This window comes from Notamacropus eugenii, chromosome 1 (assembly GCF_028372415.1).
Source record: "Notamacropus eugenii isolate mMacEug1 chromosome 1, mMacEug1.pri_v2, whole genome shotgun sequence".
In the NCBI taxonomy this organism is placed as follows: Eukaryota; Metazoa; Chordata; class Mammalia; order Diprotodontia; family Macropodidae; genus Notamacropus; species Notamacropus eugenii.
Genome location: NC_092872.1, coordinates 256681085 through 256705067, shown reverse-complemented (window position 1 = coordinate 256705067; position 23983 = coordinate 256681085). Strand labels below are relative to the sequence as shown.

Here is a 23983-nt window from a genome sequence, read left to right as displayed (position 1 = left end):
CTGAGTCCTTCAGGGTCTGCTCCTTTATGCCAGATTGTCAGCATTATCTCCTGCAATTTTCTCTGAACTATTTTTGTTATCCTCCCTTCCCCCCAGTAACATCTCTGCTCCGAGGGCAGACACTGTTACATGCCCCTCGCACAGTGTTTTGTATGTGCTTGGCATGTATAACATGATCACAGCATCTGGCTGTTGGACTGACTTGGGATTTCCTGCACCACTGATGGTGGCTATTCCCGGTAGCAGCTAGCTAACAAATCCCAAGACAATGTAAGCAGCTTAGAGAGGGCTTGTGTAGACATCAGCGTGCGAGGTGATGGGGTTTACAGAAAAGCAGATCCAAAGAACATACCAAAAGTAAGTAAAAGCAAGGCCTGCTATAGAGCACTTAGATGCTATCAGCAGCACAACTAGTAACAGCTTCTTAGTTTAGCTTTCAATGGGCTTAGATAATATACCATACTGTCTTCTCACTTAAAGGATCAGATCGGTGATTTTTTTCCCCTGGCGTCAACACCCCCTCACTCTACTGAAACAGAGCTTGACTCCTCAATGCCTAAGTAGACAGCCTTTGCCAACTGATCTTGTGGGTGACCGTTCGATGGTCACCTTCAGTGGAACAAGTGGGTAGGCTGGCCAGCTGAGAGCCATTCAGTCTGGTCTGATGTGGGTTTCCTGCACCTCTGACAAGGTCTTTGAAAACTTAGTCCCCTCTAGGCCCCCATGAAGTGAAACAAGACTAAGGGTCTTCCTTTTAAGGTTTCCCACCCCTGGTTTAGGTGGAAGAGCTACCAAATAAATAAACAGAACAAAAATAGAAAAGACGAGGCATTTCCTTTTTAATCAGTCAAAAATGCAAAATGTTCTGGACAATGTTAAATTTCACACACTATAATGCTATAGAGTTGTACATTAAATATAATTACTATCTATACATATGCAAAAATATAAAGTTCTATTTCATACAATAAACCCTCTATAGAAACCAGTTAAAAATTAAACAGAACCTCTCCACATTAATATGTGAGGTATAAGTCTTTTAGGAAGTTCCTTCGAAGGTTTTAACACAAACACTAAACCTAAACATTGTCCATTTTCCTTCCATTTCAAAATTATTAAAATCTACATAAAACTAAACAAAAATTACTGGTACCTCAGTCACTTATTACTTACATAATAATGTTCAGACATCATTTAAATCCTCCATTTTATTCAAGTATGGTAATAAAATTCAAATGCTCCATCTACTTAAGTACTGTATTAGGGAATATTTAGAGACAGTTTAATTTTTTCATTTGGCAAAATGTTAATTTTTTTATTTTTAAATACATTTTAAAAACTCACATCTGGTTGTTTTCATTTTGTTTTTCTGCTAAAAGGCCTGGATCATAATCTATAATGTTTGAGTGTAACAAAACTTAGAATGGAAATCATAAAATCAAATCACATCTCCCAAGTCAAGCTGCTAACAGATGACAAAGGCGTCAGTACTGCAGACAGACCAGGGGCAGCGGAGCAAGGCCAATGATCTTCTAAAGCTCATCGTGGTAGAAATGTTCATCATGGAGCTGCCGCCCATAGTCAGTGGCTTCACTAGTAAGAAACAAGTCCTGGTTTTCAATGATTTCTACCTCCGACAGTTTCCCATCACCATTCAAATCCATTTCTTCAATTAGATGAAGAGCCTTTAAAGCAAAAGATTTTAAATTTAAAAATGAGCATTTTAGGTTAAATGATCAGATATTCATGTAGTTGTTTGTGACTCTATTCATGAAGGCTGCCATTTCACCTGCCACTTGCCGGGGTCTCCTATCCAGACCCAGACCCAGTAGCCCTGGAGTCTGCCTGCTCCGTTCTTCCTTCACAGGCCCTCCCCTCCCCAATCCTGGATATCCCAAAAACAAACCCTGGAAGGGACAATAAACGAAAGCTTAACGTTAGTCGTCTTGTATCATCAAATAATGTTAAATAGGAATTCAGCCTCAACACTAATTTTCTCAGTTAAGTAGGCAGTTCTATCACATCAGAGCTTCTTCATTAACACAGCTAAACTACGACTTATTTTGTAGGGTTTCTTCCCTTATAAATAGCATCAATGTGAAGATGGCTAATCACTTACCTCTTCTTGTGCAATACCCTGGTTATTGGGCACTACCCAAGATAAAAGTTCCTGAGGATCAAGCCTCCCATCCCCATCTTTGTCATAATCATTCACAAATCTGTCTTTCTCAACAAGTATCCATTCGGGATCTTCATTTGCAGCTTAATAGGAAACATAAACAAAAGTAGTTACAAACAGAAAAGCATAGGAATCCAACAATAAGGCAGGTGAATTTGGGGATAAAAAAAAACAAAGGTCATAGCAAAAATTAAATCCACGAAGATGGACAACCACAACTGAAAAGTCCTGAATAACAAATGCATAAAATGTCCACACAGCAATTTAAAACCAGCCCACTTTCACACCTTCTGGTCAAATAAAATCATGACCACGGTGGTCTCCATGGCGGCCTTTGAGAGTTCTCTTCTGTGGTGGGTTATTACAAAGACACACCACTCATATTTTTACAGTGACTTCCACAACTGCCCAGGGACTGTGGCTAGTTTTAAATTCATCTGAAACCTAAACAAGGCAGCAGTAGTTGCTCGCTAAGCAAAGCTAAGGGGAAGAGGTAGCCACTAAAAAATTCTAACCTCCAATATTATAAAAAGTCCTTTTCTACATTAATCCTACTTTTATAATATCTTATAGATCTTTCTCTCTTTCAGTAAGGACTACTTGCATCAATATTGGATTTTATTTACAGATTATCAACTCTTATTTATAGACTATCAACTCTTCCATTAAGAATAATTTATTAATCTAATAATTTGAACAAATGGGAGGTATTTCAACTTCAGAAAAGGAACTAGAACAAAAGGTAGAATTCTGAAACTAACTCTACCCCCCTTTTTTCTTATTTGGACTAAATTAATTTCGTGGGACTTATTACCAAGAACTTACTGCTAGGTGGCATGAGCAGAAAAGTGGCACAGCCTCAGACACTTACTAGCTGTGTAACACTGGGCGAGTCACTTCACCCTGTTTCCCTCAGTTTCCTCATCTATAAAATGAGCTGGAGAAGGAAACAGCAAACTACTCCAATATCTTTTCCAAATGGGGTCATGAAGAGTAGGACACAACTGAAAACGACTGAACAACAAAAATTACCCAAAAGAAATTAGTCATACTTCTTACAGGTCCTTTTTATCTACCTTTTAAATGTTCTTAAAAATGAAATCTTCCTTTCCACGAGTCCTTTCCTCAAGCCCAGATTCCCCAGATTCCTACAGGTTACTTACTCGGATCTCGCCTGTAGTCACCAAGGAATTCTTCCAAGCTAACAAACCCATCACCATTTTTGTCATGTTCTTCTAAAGCCTCTTGAATGACAAATTCCTATTGTACAGTCAACAAGAAAAGACAAGTTGCTGTGATTCAGTATCATACATATTTCCAATCGAAGATCTTTAAGATCCTTGGCTTCTGAATTATTTATAAAATTACATTATAAAAACTATCTGGGAACAATCATGCTGGCCAGACATACAAGAGCACATCAGTAATCTCTACTACCAGAGGCTGAGGCCTGAGAGTCTGTACTCCAGTGTGCTAAATCTGTTGAAAGTCTGAACTAAGTCTGCCAATACTATGGGAAGCCCGCATAAGCAGGGGGCTGGCCACCAGACTGCCTAAGGAGTTTCCAGGTCAAAAACAGAGCAAGAATGGGTCCATGAGAAACCCTCAAACTTCCAGCCTAAGAAAGATAGGGAGACAAGCTTAAAAAGGCGGGGGGGAGCAGGGGAGAGAAGTAATGATTCTGGTATCCTCAGTGCTACAGCAAATCTATTAAGAAATAAAGACAATTTATTTTCTTTAAATAATATAGACAATAAAACCTTAGCTAAGCAGCACGCACAAAAATGTGAAATCTCAGAAAAACCCTTTCCTTTTCCTAAATGACTCCAGCAGAACTTGGCTGTTCCTTCCACACTCTCCCTTCTCTCCATGCAGCTATCACACAGGACCCCGAGCTTTCGCCATGCCTTCCCCCATTGCCAGGCCACATCATCAACTACCAGTCCTGTTTTACCTTAAGCCTGGAAAATCTTGGGCTTGGTGCTGCCACTAATGATTTCTCCATCCTTCCTGGCCCTCTTTCTCACCCCATTTTATCCATTAACCTGCTCTCTGCCTGCATTAGGAGCTCCCAATAAAGCTGGGCCCTGCTCCGTCCCTTCTCTAGAGGCCAGAGACCACGCGATGCTCGTTGCATACTCAGTGTCATTTGAACTGAATCTGGTAATGGGTAAAATGGAAGAATGCACTCACTGATTACAGGAATGCTTCTCCTTCCCTTCTGTTTGTTTTCCCTTCTCCAGGCATTTCTAGCACTAGAAGGCCTGGAATTTTAAAATGCCTTTAAAGACCAACCTGCATCACTTGACATGTCTGGTCCTTCCAGTGCCAGCAGAAGGAGCGTGAACACAGAGAGGTCAGCTAGGAAGCTGCAGAGTGATGATTGTAAGCTCCTTAGGACAGGAACCCTGGCCTTTCTATGAATCCCTAGAGCTTAGCATACCTACTGATGCATACAGATGGTGCTGAGTCTGAGAAGGCCCTAGATCAGAGTACCCGAGGGGTAACGGCAAGAAAAGGGCAAGTTGAACAGTCTCTGCTGAAAGACTGGATAAAATGGATAATGGAACCAAGGAGAATGGTGGCAACAATGAACAGTCAGGGAAAAAGTGAGATGAAGAGATGTCTTTTAAAAAAAAGTAGTCAAAGATTGGAATAAGATATATTTTACCTATTAAACTTCCAATACCCAAATGGAAGCAACTAACGGACAGTTGTAGATGGGAGCCCAGAGTGCAGGTAACAATGATAGTGTCAGGGATAGAAATCAGGGAATTGGTGGTAGAGAAATGAACTGACTAGGGCAAACCAGGCAACAGAGAGTGACAGGGAGATGCACATTCAGTGTGAGACATGATGACCCCAAGTGGAATTCACCTGAGCATGAGGAATGAAAAAATCAAGCTCAACTTCAGGACCACCCCCCAGCCAGGGGAGAGCAAGGCAGTAGTGCCAGGTGGCATCAATGGCCACCCAACACAGGGGGCGGATTTAGGTATGTAATGCCAACAGTAGAGGAAACAATGATTATTCCCATCTATCTAATTCCTTGGGGAGCTGAATTGCCCCACAGCTCTTAGTTCCAAGCTTTCTATGGGCATGATCACTGCTTAGCTCAGCTGTCAGAGACAAATTAGACTTTTTCTCCTAGCACTTTAATTTCTTGGTCTTTTGGCAAGGCTGCACTGGACTGTTTTCCTATATGCTTTATAGACCAGCAGATCTGTGGCCAGCTAGTTAGCTCAAGTAATTAAAGCTGTGTTAATGAGGCCAAGACTATCAAACCTGCATCTGATTCCAACCCTTATACCAACCAGTGATTTTCCCCAAAGCGAGGTAGGTCACAAGCATAAACTGATCAACACTCCACAAATGCCCTACACTTATACAAAGGATGGAATCACTACCGTAAGTGAGGAGGACACAAAGGAGCTACAGAAACATGCTGTGACAGAAAGGGAAAAGGTTCCTCCAAGTTCTAGGGGATGCTGAAATTTCCCAAAGTCTTTTGGGGTAGAAACTATTTTCTTTGTATGCAATGGAACAGAAATTTAAATTTTTGAAAGAACTTTAAAAAATTGTTTTTTTAAATGCTTCTACAAACTTAATAATTATTTTTTGGTTAGAAACACAGAAATACATCATTTATAAAATACTGATATATAAAGAAATGTGAAAGTTCTAGGCAATGAAAAACGAGGGAAATGGAGAATCTAAAGTTTATTTAGGACAGGGTGGAAGAAGGCAGAGAAGCTGAGGGGAGGAAAAATTTTTCTGATCCTTCAAATTCTCTAAATAGAAGCTTTCATTCCCTGAATGGCTTCTACATTTAAAAGGTAAAAGCCAAGCAGTTACACAATTTATGTAACTCTGTCTGATACAGGTTCCAAGATTCTATCACTAAATAATAGTGTGAAAATGTTTCTCCCTTACCGTCATGTAATCAACCTCTTCAGGATGCTCAAAAGCAATAAATTCGACGAGATTCAGACCAGGTACTTCATCCTGATTCGCTTTCTCAAACTGTTTCTTTTCCTTTAAATGAAGCTTCAAAAATAAAGGAAAAATGTCCAAAGGTCTGGTGAGATACCTCAGAGTTCATGTATGTCTTTTTCTTATTAAAATTCAAACACTAACAACAGTAAGAAAGTTAACATTACCATGAAAATATCTTAAATTTATACCAGCATGTCATACTTTCAAAACATGTCCATATACACTGTATCATTAACTCTCTCATAGATAAAGGATAATTCATTTGCCAGATGTTTGTAAAAGTAATAAAGACGTTAAATGCCTTATCCCAGGTCAGACAGAGTTATTAGGGAACCCAGCCTGGAACCTTGCTTCCTGATTCATCTGGGCTTGTTCCCCATGTCAGGTGGTTGTTGTGTTTGTCCTTTGTTTTCGAAGAGGACCATGACATCAGGGAGATGATGAGATGACCTGTAGTTGACTTTGACTTGAGTGAGAGAAGGCTGTGCAGGATCACCAGCCTCACTTTATCCTCCTGAGCCATCTGTATCCAATAACCACTACTCATCAGGATGACTGGAGATGGCCCAGGAAGCAATGGAAGACCCTGGCCCTTTTAGCCTAAGGCCTTTTCAGGTTCTCACTTTGAGTGAGGAAATGTCCATTCAGTGTTAAAGGAGGAAGGTCCCAGACTATTTCCCTCTTTTCTTGTTCATTCTAGGCTCCTAGTACCAATGCCTAAGATCACTAAGTCTGACTTCCTAGGGAGTCCGTTATAGGGTGGTGGTGGTAGTGGTTGTTTTTCAGTCATGTCCAAGTCTTTGTGACCCCATTGGGGGTTTTCTTGGCAGAGATGCTAAGGTGGTTTGCCATTTCTTTCTCCAGTTTACTTTACAGATGAGGAAACTGAGGCAAACAGGGTGAAGTGATGTTCTCACAGCTAATAGGTATCTGAGGCAGGATTTGAACTCAGGTTTTCCTGACACCAGGTCCAGTGCTCTCCACTGCTCCACTTAAGCTACCCTAAGTTCCAGGTTTAAATGGATAATATTCTAATGCAAATCTACCCATGGTAACGGTGGGTTTAAACCCCAAGTTCTTTGTTGCCTTCCTTTCTCATCTTCCTTCTCTCAATATAATGAAGTCTTGCTGTAACACCACCACTGGGTCCCATGCTCCATCTTGAGTGGATCACATGTGAATTAGGCCCTTTTGGTTCTTCAGTAACTATTCAGTAAAGACCCCATCACCACCACACCAGGAGTTTAAACCCCAGCTTCCCAAATGGTGGTCTATACCAAATGTGTATTGGGAGGCAAAATTCTTACTACCAAAGTTCCTTACTTTGTCTAAAACAATGCTTTTATTTTTTTCTCAACGAGATGGAAAAACAATTTTTTACATTCTTTTTATAACTTTTGAGTTCCAAATTTCCCTCCTTCCTTCCTCCCTGCTTGGGGAGACAAGCACTTTGATATAGATTATACACATGCAATCATGCAAAACATTATTTCCATATTAGCCATGTTGCAAAAGAGAATACAGACCCCAAAAAGAAAGAAAAATAAAGTTTATAAAGTATGCTTTAATCTGCATTCAGACTCCACCAGTTCTGTCTGGAGGTGGCCAGCGCTTTTCTTAAGCCCTTCAGAACTGTCTCAGTCACTCACTGCTGATTATCATGTAATGCCGATATTGCTGTGCACAGTGTTCTGGTTGCAGCAGTTCATATTAGTCCTTCTACGTTTTTCGGAAGGCATCCTGCTCATCATGTCTTGTAGCACAACAGTATTCTATCACAATCATATGTTATCTTGTTAACTCATTCCTCAATTGACCCATATTCTCAACAACTTCCGATTCTTTGCCACCACCAAAGAGCTGCTATAAATATTCTTGTAGATATAGGTACTCTTTTTCTTTGATCTCTTTGGGGTGGCATTGCTGAGTCAAAGGGTATGCAGAGTTTTAGAGCCCTCTGGGCATAGCTCCAGATTATCTCCAGAACAGCTGATCCTTACTTCTTAACTGCTAACAAAAAGTGACTCTTCTGCATCACTGTGTGTCCTACTCTTCTCATTCCCACTGTTCAGCTCCCCAACAGCCACACTCTAAAGGGGCAAATGCAGAGAGCTTAGAGATCATTTAAGTCTGAAATGGATTAGAAAATAATGCTACAATAAAGGGTCAATCAACACTAAATTCAAAAGCTTTTGCACAAATAAGGCCAAAGCAACCAAGATTAGGAGGGAAGCAGAAAACTGGTAAAGAATCTTTACAACTAGTGCCTATGATAAAAGCCTCATTTCTAAAATATAGAGAGAACTGAGTCAAATTTACAAAAATACAACTCATTCCCCAATTGATAAATGGTCAAAGGATATGAACAGGCAGTTTGTAGAGGAAGAAATTAAAGCTAGAGCATATGAAAAAATGCTCCAAATCACGACTAATTAGAGAAATGAATCAAAACAACTCTGAGGTACCGTATCACACCTGTCAGATTGGCTAATATGACAAAATAGGAAGATGATAAATGTTGGAGAAGATGTGGGAGAACTGGAACACTAATTCACTGTTGGTGCAGCTGTGAGCTGATCCAATCATTCTGGAGAACAATTTGGAACTATGCCCAAAGGGCTAGAAAAATGTGCATATATGCTTTGACTCAGCAATACTGTTTCTAGGGCTATATCTCAAAGAGAGCAATAAATGGGAAAAGGACCCACATGTACAAAAATATTTATAGTAGCTTTTTGTGGTGGCCAAAAACTGGAAATCAAGGGGATGCCCATCAGTTAGGGAATGGCTGAACAAGTTATGGTATATGAATATAGTGGAATACGATTGTGCTATAAGAAATGATGAACAAGAGGACTTCAGAAAAACCTGTAAAGATTTATATGAGCTGATGCTGAGTGAAATGAGCAGAACCAGAACATTACACACAGTAACAGCCACAGTGTACAAGGACTGTATCTGATAAACTTAGCCCTTCACCGCAATCCAAGGACCTAAAACATTTCCAAAGGATTCATGACACAAAATGCCTTCCACATCCAGAGGAAGAACTACAGTCAGAATGCAGAATGAAGCTGATTCTTTTCTCTTGTTATGCTTTGTTTTGGTTTTTCTCATGGTTTCTCCCATTTATTTTAATTCTTTTATGCAACATGACTAATGTGACAATGTATTTAATAAAATGTATATGTAGAACCCATATAAGATTGCATGCCATCTCGGGGAGGGAGGGGAGAAGTAGAAAATTTAAAACTTATGGAAGTGATCATTGAAAACTGAAAACATAAATTGATTATAATTTATTTTTTTTAAATAAAAGGTCAATCAAAGCTTCCAAGTATTTCTAACAGGATCCCAGGCCCTAGGTTGTGAACAGTCATTACCAGATTATTTCAGGTCTCATTTAATAGATGAGGCAACTGAGGTTCAGAGGAATCAGTGATATGTCCAAGCAGACTCAGTTACCTTTTGAACCCAGGGGCTCTTTCTTTCTACTCCACCACTACTTTTCTCTTAAGAAACAAGGTACAGGGAGGGAGTGGGGAGGTGGGGAGGAAGAAGGAGGGAGGGGGGAAGAATCTAAGATATATGGAAGTGATTGTAGAACACGGAAAACAAAATAACAAAAAAAAAAACAACACTGGGTTTGAGTTCAGGCTACCTGTGTGAATTTAGGCATATATTTTCATTTTTCTGAGCCTCAGTTTCTCCATGTGAAAGATGGAGATGAAGCTTGTACTAATTATCTGACAGGATTATTTTTACACTAGTACTTTTTACTTTAAAGCTTAAAATAAGTATAAGGAGTGAGCTAGACCCACCATACAGGAAGAATGGGAAAGATAAACCAATAAGCATTTATTAAGTACTTACTAGGTGTTAAGTGCTGAGGATACAAATAAAAACCAAAAAGAAAGATGGTCATTGTCATCAAGGGACTTCCATTCTAATGAAGGAAGATAATATGGCAAAGTAAGATGATGGTAGAGGGAAAGGCGAAATGATGGTACCTAGGCGGGGGTGTAGTTCTGAAGTCTAGAAAAGCAGAAGCGTGGCCAGGGAGGTTGGACACTCTGGAACATTCCCAAAAATAGAAGCTCCCCACTGAACTCGCCAATGGAAGAACGACTTTGGCAGGGTGGACAGTTGTTCTAGTGTGAGTAGGCTGTAGAGGTGGATGGATATTTCAGGGTAAGGAAGTCCTGAGGGAGATTCCAGGATAAGACAACAGCTGAGGCATGGTTTTCAAATTTGGAAAGCCAGAGGCAGGCTGATGACAAAACAGGTGAAGATGAAGGAAGAGAAATTCTAAATGTAGTCAGGAGGTCATTTTCTGACATATCCATTCTAAGTAGAGGAATGTCTCATTTTCTTTAGCATTCCTTCATCCCCACAGTGATCTGGACCCAAAGTTCAGGGTTTATGTGATTTCTGATTTGTATGGAAATCAATAAAATCAACAAACAGTTGTTGAATAAAAAAAAAAAAGGTAGCTTCCCTCTTGAAAGGGAGCATGTTTCTAACCTATACACTAAATGCTAGCCAGAATGCTTGGCCGAGCATTCTGGGCACCAATACAGTACATGTGACAAATATCCTTCAAGCCTACTCTCATCACTCCTCCCATTTGTCTCCTGGGCTTTCCCACCTCCCTGCCTTTGCCTGAATCATTCCTGAGGACTAGAATATTCTCCCTCCTGATGTGCCAATTGAATTATTATATTATTACCCATATCACTCCCCTGCCCACCCTCTCCTTCATTTAGCACTTTGTTTAGTCTAAATTATGTTAACATTATTTATTATTGTTACCTGTTGTGGTACAATAACAGAAATAATAATCGTTATTGTGTATATAGCATCTTAAGGTTTTCAAAGAACTTTACAAATATTATCTCATTCAATCCTCACAACAACTCGGAAAGGAAAGTGCTGCTATGACCCAGCCCCACTTTATAGATAAGGAAACAGGCAGGCAGAGGTTAAGTGACTTCACACAGCGAGTGAGTGTCTGAGATAGAATCTGAACTCAGGCCTTCCTGACTCCAGGCCCAGCACTTTGCAGTATCCCCTAGTACCAATAAGACTCTTACCAGTTTCAATCAGCACAGGGCTCTCCTATGCTAAGTGCTGAGTATCCGATGAATGATGGTATAAACTGCTCTAATTAACTGTCCAATGTAAAGTGTTCCTCTGAACCCTTCCTGGGGAGCTCCTAACATGTTTGCCTCATTAAGAGAACTGTCCCTTCCAATTTGCCCTGCCTCGGAGCCCTCTGGGCAGCCCTTCACCCAAGATCTAGTGTTCCCCAGGGTCATTACCTTTTCCCTCAAGAAATATTCCTTTCAAAGACTCACACACAACAGTGAGTCAATCATCCAGCCAAACTGAAGAGGGAGAAGTTTATTTTCAAGTGGTTGTTTTTAATTGACATTTCTTGACTTCAATCTTTATCCCTTAAGACACCTGTCAGTCTTGTGCATCTGCTTGTTCAGAATGAACCTTGTACATTTAACATTGAGCACAAACATGGAAAAATGCCGACAAACAAGAACTCCGGGTGCTCCGCTGAGCCAGACAAGTTCAAAAAGAACAAGCCACCATTGAAAAGGCTGAGTGCTTGGGTTTCTTTATGAAAGGACCCTTCAATTCCCAAGCAAAAGGCCCGTGTTTCAGCTAAGGGCATTACTTGGCAAGTTTTATCTATCAAAGAAAGGATCTTTCTCCACAAGCTGAAGTTTCAGGAAAATAGTTTTTGGGTTCACGTTTGTCAGGCTTTTTAAAAAAGAAACCAAACTTGAACATTTTCTAAAGCATTCAAAACTGCCCTAGAGAGGAAAACTGACTTGGGAGACACAGAAACCTTCAGCAGGGAAGGACTTTTTGAGGACTACTTTGGAAACAGAAAAAAACTTCTGGAAAGAAATGTTATGTATTATAATCTTAAAGTCTTTGTTCCCTCTACGTATTTGAGAAGTTGTGGGGGCTTAGGGCAGAACAACATAAAAAAATATAAGACAAAGAAAATGGCACTCTTCTAGTTCATTTCAGCACCAACATGCACAAAACAATGAAGATGCCAACACTACTTTAACACTGCAGTGGGAGTCTGCAAAGAACAAAGCTGCCACTTTTTGGCGGGCAAAATTTTACGTGAAGAAAATGAAACAATCTTTAGCACTAGAACAAGTCACGGCTCCTCAAATGTGGCAGAGAGCTAGGCAAGGCTGTACCTTAAAGAACTTTTATGAGATGTACCCCCAAACTTGAGTTCCCCTTCTTAGAAATGCTGTGCAGGGAAGTTCTTCACACAATAAACCAAGAAATGCTATTCCAGACATTTCACCTGACCTCATAATAAAAGGTCCATACTTTCACACTTGTCATCAATTCCCTTCTACCTGGCAACCTTTTAAAAAGCAAAAATCAATGAAGGATATATCTGAATTTTACCCAGGCATTCAATCATCCTTGCTGGTCAATATTGTTTTATTTGAGGCTGAAACTTTTTAAGTCTGCAATTTTTACCTTTCTTTGAACTGGGTTTTTTCAAAATGCTTTATAAAAAGCAGACAGCACACACCACTTTTCATGTTTACATCACTCATTTGCAGAGGATTTTTGTATTTGGTTTTAATTTAGGATTAAAATTCCTGTCAGAAAGGGACAAAAATACTGTCTTATCAGATTGGGGAGGGTCCAAGCAACTCTAAGGTTTTGAGGGACTGAGATGCACACAAAATACAGGAAAGAAATATTCTTAAGAGGAGATCTCAAGAGGTGCAGGGACTTAGAGATCACATCAAATGATCAATGAAAGGACCTGGGGTATGCAGAGCCTGGAAAAGAACTGTCTTCACATCTCTGAAGGCATGTCCTATGAAAGGATCTGACTTGTTCTGCTTGGGCCCAGGAGATTTCAGATGCATGTATGGAAACATTTCCCAACCTAACAAGAGGGGCTTTCTCAACGTGGGAAGAGCTGCTTCGGGAGGCTACTAGTAGGTCACTAGAGAACTACAAGCAAGCCCTTGTTAGGGTGTGACAGGCAGCAGGCTCTTGTTCGGAGGCAGATTGGACTAGATATCCTGAGGGCAACCAGCCAGTCAATCAACAAGTACGTGGCACAGGGGACGAAGGAATGGGCTTAGAGTCAGAAGACCCAAATGTAAACTAGCTATGTGGCCCTGGACAAGTCATTTAACCCTGTATGCCTCAGTTTCCTTATCTGTAAAATGGGGATAATATAGCACCTCCCTCCCAGAATTGTTTTGAAGCTGACATGAGATAATATTTGTAAAGTACTTGACACAGAGCCTGACACAGAGTAAGTGCAATGATTACTTATGGCTTCGTAGTCAAGGAGCACTTACCATGTGCAGGACACTGTGTATAAGTGAGAACTCGAGACAGAAGCTGACAGCCTGAGTCAGGCCATAGAGAGAACAATGATGTGCTAGAATGGGGTGGGGGGGACATGGCAAAGAGGCAGCAGAGGGTTATGCGAAGGACTCGAGATCAAGAGGAGTGACTACTCTGCGTCCCTCCAAGCCTCAGCCTCCTCCTCTGTACAGTGCAGGGCTGGACCAGCTCAGAACCCCACCCCCACCTCTGTCAGGCCATTATTATCCGGCTTCTGTACTTCTCAACAGGGAAAGTCATTACAAAATGAGAATCCCAAAGAAATAAGGCTTCAAATCAAGACTGTCATCACAAGGATGGTCAAGACACAAACAATAACTCCTTTTATGAATACACAGACCTTCACAACAAGTGGGCACTGAGGTGGGGTCATGGCCAGCACACAAGACCCAAGCAAGTCCTGCCTCAGAAATTGATGAGGTATGTGACCCTAGGCAAGTCACTCAGCAGAGGCTAAGTCTGCCTCAGTTTCCTTGACTGTAGAATGGGGATAATAAGAGCATCTGCCTCACAAGGTGGTTGTTATAAGGATCAAATGAGAGAACACATGAAGTGCTTTGCAGACTTTGAAGGGCTCTATAAAATGCTATTTTTTCATCAGAATCCAGAGGATATTTCTCAAGTGTTCTATGACCTCTTTATGCAGTTATTTTTCCTAGCATTCCTAATATTAAAATTTCAAAATGCTCTATGTACTTAATAAACCTGTTACTTTGAAATGATATTGGTTCTGGATTTTGATCTGACTTTCTGACCCAAGGGATCCTGTCTTATAAACCACCACAGCAGCCCAGAATGCCAGAACAGAGAGGATCAGACTAGATATAAAGGTGAAAATTTTCTAATAAAAAGAGCCCTCACAGGTCTGGGATACCTCCATTAGGACAGAAATAACTGAGATGCCCTATTTTTGGAAAAGGCTGGAGTTTTACCGATACCAATGCTTTATTCAGAAGGGTGGGGACAGCAGGCACTGGACAGAAAAACTCAGATGATCCTAAGGCTCATTAACACAATCAGTTTCAGCTCCTTTCCCCATCTGCCCTTGGCAAAAACTCCTAGTGATTAATAGAGAGTGATTTGCATTTACCATTTTAATCAGAGCATGTAGCAGGCCCCTGAGAAGAGCAAGCCTGACAGCAGAGGAAGGCTTGACATGAAAGTCAGACAGTACACTCCTGGTAGAGAGAAATTCCTTTACAAAGGAGAGTCACCTCCAGCTTTTCCAATGTAAAAATATGAACCTTCAAGTTAAGCTACCTAGTTCAGAATGGAGAATTGTTAACTTAAAAGTATATGAGTCACGTAGTTTTAAAGAAAGTCTGCTTAAAGCACTGGACTTCATTTCTATTCCTGCCCTAGGGACAGCTGACATATACAGTGGCCTCACAGGGCAGAAGCTAGACCAAGTTCGGCATCAAGAAAAACCTCCTCACAATAAGGGCTCTCTGAAAATGGGTTAGGCTGCCTTGGCCTCGCCCTCCCAGAGGCTTTCAGGTAGATGCTGAATGACTTCTAGAGAACACTGGATCCAGCACAGGGTGAAGCAGAGAACCTCCACACCCTTTCCAACTCTGAAAACAGTCCAGTGTTAGAACCCTAGAACCCAGGAACCCTCTGGAAAAGTCTCCTTATCAATATCAGCCTCAATTCCATCATGTACAGAATGAGGACAATACTTCCACTACCTACATCACAAAGGAAAGTCATCAAGTCATCGGCATCGTTTAAAATGCTGTGGAAATGTGAGATCTCACTGTTACAGCAGATTACTATGACAGCAGACAAATGGCCAATAATCAAATGTGTTTTTAACCTACGTAAGCAAAATACCTCAAAAAACTAAATTTCATCTTATGAACTGAGTAACATGTGACTTCCTCTAAATCTGATATGCCTCTCTACTTTGTTTAAAAAAATATTGTTTTTGATTCAAATGAAATTACCAACAAAGCTACTGAATATCTATTATTAGTCAATGTCTCTTCACTGAAGAAAAGGTGATTACCACAGAAACTACACAGAAAAGAGTAATAACATATTATGTTATCAGGAGGCAGACAATGTGATATAATGTAGGCAGAAAATTGGGCTTGTGTTAGCTCTGAAATAGACTCGATGTGTGACCCTTCCCTTCTGAGCCTCTGCTTCCTCATCTATGAAAGTTTTGGATGAAATTATTTCTAACTTGCCTGCTCCCTCTGAGGTCTACTCAGCTCTGCAATTGAGGTAGGAGGGTCAGCCAATCAGATCCTAACTTGGGTGAAGATGAAGATGACTCAGGGGTAATACAGTCATCCCTCCCAGCCCACAGGGGGACTGTGAAGAGAGATCTAAGGAAACTTTGGAACACCAGAGAAAGGACCCCTCCCTGCCAGGCCTGCCCAGCTGGACAGCAGCTGCTACTTCAGGAGGAGTACAGAATAGGGCTCTCAAACCCCGAAGGATTACTACCAATGAATAACCATCAGTATACACACCCTTCTTCTCTTCTGACCAGCTTTGTCCATCTAGTGCACCTAGACAGGAAAGAGGTTATGATCTTTAGGGGGCCTGAGAGGAGGGTGGAGGAAAGGAAGGAAAGGAATCAGATAAATGCAACATTTGGCCACCTGACTGAGCCCCCTCCTCCACCACCAGCCAGCATATGTAGCCCTAAAGAGCCTCAAGATGGTCACAACGATTTGAGATCTTAATAGAACTAAAATGAAATCTTTACAAGTATCATTTTCTGCATTTAAATAAGTATTATAATAAAGCCTGTCACAAAAGCTGACTAAGCTGCAGAATAAAAATATAAGAAAAAGGCCTCCCATTTTGGGAAAACCTTCTATATGACTAATACTCTTAAAATATACAGTACTGTGAATACAGTAGTGGGTTTCCTTTTTATGTTTTAAAATGTCACCTAAAAAAAAAATGTGAAAAGTGATCTTTTTAACCACAGTGGCTTTTAAACCCTGCCATGTAAAAACACATGCAGTATTTTTAAATTACTGAGTCCTAAGTAAAGCTCTTTCCCTGAATTTCCCAGGATTGCCAGGTTAAAAGCATGCATTGTAAATTGTGCCTGGAGATGGGGGTATGTAGGGTCTTAAAGGCACAAGAAAAAATTAAGTGCAAATAAAGTAACTGCTTTAAATGAGAACCAACCATCTGACTGAATGTAGAAACAAGTCAAAGTCCCTTTTTTGGAGATTTTAATATGTCTTCAAACTAGTAGCTGGTCATCATAGGCCCTTCAATAACTATTTTCATGTGATGTTTTGTGAATGCCAACAAAAGCAGTATTCATAAAAGTAATAAAAGTAAAAAGAAGAGCTTGGCATATAGGAGGCCAGTGTCAGCCAGATGATCCAACTGGGTACTAACTACAGGGAATCCTGAAGTCTGACTTTCAAAGAGGCCAGTGAGGCGTGACAAAGCACTCTCCAGAGAACACAGTCATCCAGGAAATGACCTGAGATCCTCCAGCTGGGACCCTTCAGGGACAATGGGAAAGGCCCCTGATATGATCAGAGCACTGAACACTCACCTGCCTAAAAGATTCCTCTTCAGCATCATCCAGAACAGTGTTCTCATCAAAGTCGATCACACGGTCATACATCTGAATGTTGTACTCATCCCATGTCACCATACCATCTCGGTTTTTGTCATATTCGACAAACTGCTGCTTTGCCTCCTGCATGGCGTAGTGTTTAAAGGACATCTGGATCCACGTACTGAGTTCATCTGGGGGATTCACCGTAAAAGACAGAATGTGTCAATTTAATTCTGAATGTTCAAAGGACCTTTGTAGATTAAAAAAAAGGTCAACTATGGTAATCCAGCCCCACATTCTTGTCACAAAATACAAACAAATCCAAAGAGTTCCTGAAAAAATACATTTAAAAGACTTTTCAACTTTAGTTTAAGAAAAAAGTTGTGATACAGTATTACTTCAATCAACTGGTAGTTCAGTGAATTTGTATTTTCATAGGTGCTAAGTTGCCTCTAAATTATTTCCTTAAAACAATAAAAGTTAGTCTTTAGTTAACAGGTGATTTGTTTTTCTAAACAGGCAAAAGCATTTAGGATTAAAACAAGGCCATCCATGTATATGGTGGAGGGTGAGAGGGGTGGGGTGAGACAAACAGTTTAGGATTAAGTTCATGAAGCATGACTCCCCCAAATTGTCCCAACAGCCAAATGCAGCCAACACTTTCTGTGTAGCCAAATGAACAAAAGGACATGCACTCTCCCCAAACTGCTCCTGCAGTGATGACTCTAAAGGGAGCACTGCCCAGGGACAAAGGGAACCCTGTGAGGGGGAAGTGTGTCCAATCAGAGCTGGCGCTCTTCTTTACTCCAAGGAAGGTGGTTGAAATTTATTGAAGGGAAAACTGGCAAGGTCAGGGCTGATCCTGCACAACATTCCTGACATCATCAACTCTGAGGGGCAACTTTAACAAGATCAAAGAAATCCAATGTAAGACAGCCGCAAAGACATATGAAGACCTAGAGGAAAAATACTTTCACTTGCTGGTCATGCCATTACTTTCAGACCATTTTTGAAGACTGGTCATTGTGGGAGAGGTTGACCAAACCAGAGCTTTCCAAAACACAAGAGAACACAAGAGGGATGGGCAAAACCCCTGGCACCCCCAGACACAGGGAGATCCTGGGCACAGGGCCACAAAGGCCTTTACGATGGGCACTGGATGGAATGCAGCATCTTTAAGTCCCTGTTGAAGCCCTTCCTTAGAAGGGAGTAGCTCATTACAGCAGAAGAAACAATGGACTAGGAACGGATGGGGAGACCTGAGGCTCTCCCAGACGAATGGACTGACAACTCCACTAACAAGCTGCACTGCACATGTCCTCAAACCTGACTGCTCGCCATCTCTTCATCTGGGAAACGAGAGTAAAAGCTGGCTCATCTCTACAGTCACTGATGGCAAAAAAAAAAAAAAAAATTTGGATTTAACAAAAAGAGTTCATAGGAGAGGACCAGATCTACTGCTCTGATCAGTTTGTCCATCTGATTTTAAAGAGAATACCTACAACTATGCATAGGATTCCATGGGCAATCAAATGGTACTATATTAGACAAATGACAAATAATGTAATTCAGCCATAATTCCAAAAGAGTTTTCTTTCTTCTCTAGTACATCACATTTACAGTGAAATGAACTGAATCACTTTACACATAAAATGCATTTCTCCGACAATGCAAAGTGCTAATATTATCATTTTTAAAGAGTCAGATAAGAAATAAGTTTTTTAAGTTATAAAGTATAGTTTCATTCTACATTACTACTAAAACCACATGACTAGTACACATACTTACATAAGTAAGTCACTGGACAAAACATTTACTACAATTTGTTACCCTATGCCTCATTCTTCAGTTATAAAACATATTCCCCTATCTTTGTCTCCCACAATACCCTACATCCTGAGGAAAGCTAACCATCTATGTTCAACAAACATTCTCTCTGAAAATTCTGGGTGACATTTCTCATAGGAGCTGATTTCTTTAGTTGGTGAGGGGAAGAAAGGATCCTTACTTTCAGTAAGGAATCCATCAGAGTCCACATCAATTTTCTTAATGATTGCCTTCAGTCTTTTCTGCTGCTCTTCTGGACTGAGTTTTTCATATTCATCTGCTTCTGCCTTCAGGAGGAAAGAGATAAAAGAATGAATGAAACAGGTTAGGGATTACTTTTGATGGGACCAAAATCTGGACATGAACTTGCAAAGTGCCATGTCTAGGTCTCAGAAGTAGCTTTCCACTGCCTGCTGGTTTCACCAAGGCAAGGGACAAGTCTGATGAGCTTAAGAGGAGAGTTATACACATGACCAGCATGAGTGGTGATAAGAGCATCAGTCTTAAGTGACCTCTTCAGAGAAGACAGGGGTTTGAAGGCTGGCCCTGAAATTTAATATCCCCTTAGGCACTTTTCCCAATCATGCTTCCCTAAGCTTTAAAACGGAGGTAATAATAATCCTTGTGTTACTCACTCCACAAAGTTTTTAAGGGAAGCCCTTATCACAGGATCACAGGGTTTGGAGCTGGGATGAACCTTAAGAGGTCATTTAGTCTAGCTTCTCATTTTACCATTGAGCCAACTGAGGTCTCGAGAGGTCCAAGTGCTATATCTAAGGTCACACACAGCACGATTAGGACTTACGCCAGGTGCTCGGACTACAGATCCCTATAAGAGATAAACAAAGTGCAAACGAGTGTGAAGACATATCAGGAGGCTTCAAGTGCTATGAGGCTTCAGAAGGACAGTAACCTCTGGCTTGGAATTCAGACCAAAAACAACAGATAACTCATCACAGAGGGAGTTCCCGGAGAGCAGGTTCTCAGTGCCTCTGTCCCACTCTTCCAACACTCACATCTGCAGAGAAGACCCTGCTGTGAAACTTGTGTGCAAGAAGAGCAGCCTGGACCAGTGAAAGGCAGCCAGGACTGAAAGGCAACAGACCTGAAGTCTATTTCCCAGCAATATCAAAGTCTTGCCCTGACCTTAGACACATGGCATCTCCTGTCTGGGCTTCCATGGGTCCACAGAATCCATGGATAAGTTCTAAATCCATAGAATTATCCACAGAATAGGAATATAGCAGAGATGCCAAATGGATGAATCCTGAGTACCCTAACAAACCACAAGAAACTGTAATTGGGAAATGTTTAACAAAGTAAGTAAAAATACAATGAGGATAGTGTTAATTTGTGGCTCTCTAAGTCACCATGTAGCTGGATTAGAGGGCGTCTACAGAGGTAGAACACTCAGCTTGGAGTCAGGAGGTCAGCATGTGGATCCTCATCCCACATTTCCTGTAGGTGTAAACCTGGCCAAGGAGGGTCTTTAGCTTTGGGGCTAGAAAGGGCTAGAAAGGGCCAGTAGCTTCATCCGGAGATCCCCGGACTGCACAAGTGGAGGTGCAGAGATCTTGGAGACGCTCTGGTTCTGCAGGGGAGGACCCTGGGCTTCCCCTCTGCAGAAGGGTGCCCACACCACCATCATCTTGGCACTCCCTACGGATGCAGCAGCATGGACTTTGGGGCTGACACTCACAAGGGACCCTCCCACCTCCCAAGGGGGACTGCATCGTTAACAGAGGAGGGGCTGCCTCCTTCCTCCTATTTCTAGGTGTTCCGAATTCAAATCCAGCCTCAGACCGTCGCTAGCGTGTGACCGGGGTCTGCCTCAGTTTCCCCTGGTATACAGTTAAGATACCAGCCCCCCACCCACACACACTCTCCCCGGGCCACTGCGAGTGTGTGTCCCATATGGTCACAGGGGCCAACCGCTCCGAGAACGGACCAAGACCGGCTGCTGCCGCCCCCACCCCCGGCATGCCCCCGCACGTGGCACTCTCGCCGGCGGGGGGCATCGCGAAGAGCGCACGCAGCTCCGGGGGAGGGCCGGGGGCGGCACCCCCGGGCAGGGCACAGCACCACCCGCCCCGCCCCCGCCCCCGCCCGGCCAGGCCCTCTCACCTGGCCGCCCAGCAGCGCCTCGCGGTCGTACTCTGCACGGTGCTCGCCCTGAGGGTAGTGCGGGTCATCGGGCTCCCCCGCGCCCCGGGCCGCCGCCGCGCCCGCCCCCAGCAGCAGCAGCAGTAGCAGCAGCAGCAGCTGCCCCGGGCCCGGCCTCCGCCGCATCGTGCCCGCCGCCCGCGCACAACGGAGGCTTCCCAGGAGACGCGAGACCTCGAGGCCCGGGAAGAAGCCCCGCCGGGCCCGCGCCTTCTGCCCCTCGGCCGCCGCCGCCGTCGCCTTGTCGGTCTCCACTACGCTCGTCTTCGGCTGGAGCCGCCTTAGCCTCCGCGCCTCCGAGGCGCCTCCGAGTCGAGGCTGGGGAAGAGCCGACCGCTGATTGGTCCGAGGCTGGGGATGACGCGAGAGAGGGGGGCTCATCTAGCCGTTGATTGGGCTGCGCCTGAAAATACGGGGAGAGAGGAGGGACTGAATCTCTGATTGGTCTGTGTCTGTGGAGATGGGAGCGAGGGGCCGGGTCTAGCGCTGATTGGGTCCTGACCTAAAGCTGACTGGGTGACCGACCTGCGGGTGGGGCAGGATTAAGGCGCTGATTGGACGCTCTCTGGGACGGAGGCAGGGAGAAGGCGGAGCTCTCGGGGCCGGGGGGTTGGGGAGAGTAGGCTGGGAGACGTCGGCGGTCTGAGAGAAGGGCAACCCCCTTCCCTTCACGGAGAGGTTGGGTCGACCACTTTAGACGTGCTGGCCCCGTCTTCCCACAAGCCCCTGGGGCGCTACAGCAGCAAGGGATCCGGAGATCCTATTGGACAGAGGAAGAAACTGAGGCACAGGTCGGGGCGGCCCGCTCAGCCCCCTCAAAGACGATACTTAGAGAAGGCGCTTCATACCTGCTCCTTCCTTCCCCCCCTTCCCGCCTTGGTCCACGTGTCTCCAGGAAGGGACATGGGATGGGCGGGAGCTTCCAGGTGAGGAACCTCCCTCCACCCGTGTCACCGGAGCGGAGGTGTCGGCCCCCTGTGGAGACGGGGCCCCTGGTCCCCCACACATTGACACTCTCCCTGTTGTGCTGTATTTGTATTTATGTGTTAGATCTGGGGATCTTGGGGGGGGCGTGTGGGCCCCATGAGGCCCGCGGGTGTCAGGAGCAGGACTGGAACCCAGGCCTGAGGCCGCTCCAGAACAGCAGCGGCGGTCAGAGCTCACACTTAGGAGTCCGAGAAAAGCCCCGGTCCTGTGCAGTTGTGGCCCTTCCTGTGGATGAGGAAGGACGCCGGGAACACACGTGTGCCCAGGCCAGCCGCTCTCCACAAGGGGGATTAGTTTTAAATAAGTTGTCATTAATGTCCTGCTTTTTTACACCATCCTAATTTCCCCCAGTGCCCCTTCCTCTCCTTTTCCAAGAGAATCATATAAAAAATATATTATTTAAAACAAATTTTTTAAAAAACATCCCCACAAATCATTGCCTTTTAAAAGTCCCCAAACACGCGCCCCCCTGAGGTGCCTGTCGCAGTTCTTCATTTGAATTGTGTTGGGGCTTTCTGACTTGGTGACGGGTCCTTTTGATCGTGTGTGTGCTTTTCCAGGGTTTCCTTCACTTTGCATCCGTTCATGGAGATCTTTCCAAGCTTCTCTGTATTCACACACATTAGCTCTTACCATGCAGTGAATATTCCATTACATTCATGTACCACAAGTCATTTAGCCACCCCCCAACTGAAGCATGTTTTTGTTTCCAATGCTTTGCTGTCTTAAAAAGTGCTGCTATAAATATTTTGGTGTGTGTAGGGATTTTCTTCTTATCAATGGCTTCCTTGGAGTATAAACCCAGGTATGGAGTCTCCAATTCCAAATTACTTTCAAAAAGGATTCTACCATTTCTCAGCTTCACCAAGCGTGTCTTAGTGTTCTTATAAGCCCACAACCCCTCCAGCATTGACTGTTGTCATTTTTGCCTGTTTCCAGAATGTGAGGTGAGAGGTCAGAGTTGTTTTGGTTTGCATTTGGAGCATTCTTCATAGAGTTGTGAATATTGGTGAGAACTGTTTCTTCATTTCCTTTGATTAGTATTAGAGAATGGCTATTAGCTACATGGATTTATAGTTCATAAATCTTGGATACCAAACCTTTATCAGAGAAATCTGATACAAAGATATTTTTCTAATTCAGCCACTTCCCTTCTTGTCCTCAGTGTGTTAATTTTGTCTGTGTAGAAACTTTTCATTTTCATGTAATCAAAGATACAATGAAACTATAAAGATAAAATAATCTTTTTCTTTCTCTTGTTTGGTTAAGCATGTCTCCTACCTATAGCTGTGAGAGATATGCGATCTGTTTCTCTTCTTATTTTCTTAATAGTATAATAATGACTATTAAGGTTGTGTATTCATATAGAACATGTTGTGGAGTGTGTTATAAGATGTTGATCTAAGTCTAATTTCTGCCAGACTGATTTCCAGTTTTCCAGCAGTTTTTAGTCAAATATCTCTAGGGGTGGTATGAGTGTGTGTGTGATCAAATTCCCCTAGGTAATTTATGTTTTCGTTTGTCAGACGCTGGGTTATTGAGTTCTATTGTTTTTGAATCTTCTTTTTCTGGTGTGTTCCATTGATCTGTTTCTCTATTTTTTAACCAATACCAGATGGTTTTGGACTGCTTTTTTGTAATATAGTTTGAGATCTCATGTGCTGTTCCTTCTTCATCGTTACTTCTTTTCATCATTTCCCCTGAGATCTTTTGTTTTTCCAAATGAATTTTGCTTTGATTTTATCAAGTTCTGTGAAACACTCCCTTGGTAATTTACTTGGCATAGCATTAAAAGTGTAAATTAATTTTGGTAGCATTGCCATTTTTATTATATTAGCAGAGTATAGCCATGAACGTTGACTGTTCCT

The 23983-nt window shown here is 42.6% G+C and overlaps 1 protein-coding gene and 1 long non-coding RNA gene across 2 annotated transcripts in view; one reads left to right on the top strand and one right to left on the bottom strand.

Moving 5' to 3' along the window:
• Positions 1 to 817: 817 nt before the first annotated feature.
• RCN2 (reticulocalbin 2) lies at positions 818 to 21524 on the bottom strand. The gene is made up of 7 exons (XM_072628644.1): positions 21090 to 21524; positions 19147 to 19252; positions 17133 to 17329; positions 6113 to 6226; positions 3343 to 3439; positions 2120 to 2262; positions 818 to 1685 (listed from the first exon to the last, which is right to left on the bottom strand). Exons 1-7 carry the CDS (start codon positions 21507 to 21509, stop codon positions 1533 to 1535), a joined length of 1230 nt encoding a protein of 409 aa, XP_072484745.1. The 5' UTR covers positions 21510 to 21524; the 3' UTR covers positions 818 to 1532.
• Positions 21525 to 21723: 199 nt separating this feature from the next.
• LOC140517425 (uncharacterized) overlaps positions 21724 to 23983 on the top strand; it is a 30573-nt gene continuing 28313 nt past the window's right edge. Inside the window, exon 1 of the long non-coding RNA XR_011971582.1 lies at positions 21724 to 22054. This is a non-coding gene — a long non-coding RNA (uncharacterized lncRNA). The remainder of the gene's footprint in view (positions 22055 to 23983) is intronic.

Coding starts and splice junctions, on each gene's coding strand:
- RCN2 (XM_072628644.1), bottom strand. CDS start 21,509: ATGAGCCCCCCTCTCTCGCGTCATCCCCAGCCTCGGACCAATCAGCGG. Junction 3,440..6,112: donor AAGAGGTTGATTACATGACG/GTAAGGGAGAAA, acceptor ACTGTACAATAG/GAATTTGTCATTCAAGAGGC. Junction 1,686..2,119: donor AGGGTATTGCACAAGAAGAG/GTAAGTGATTAG, acceptor TTTGCTTTAAAG/GCTCTTCATCTAATTGAAGA.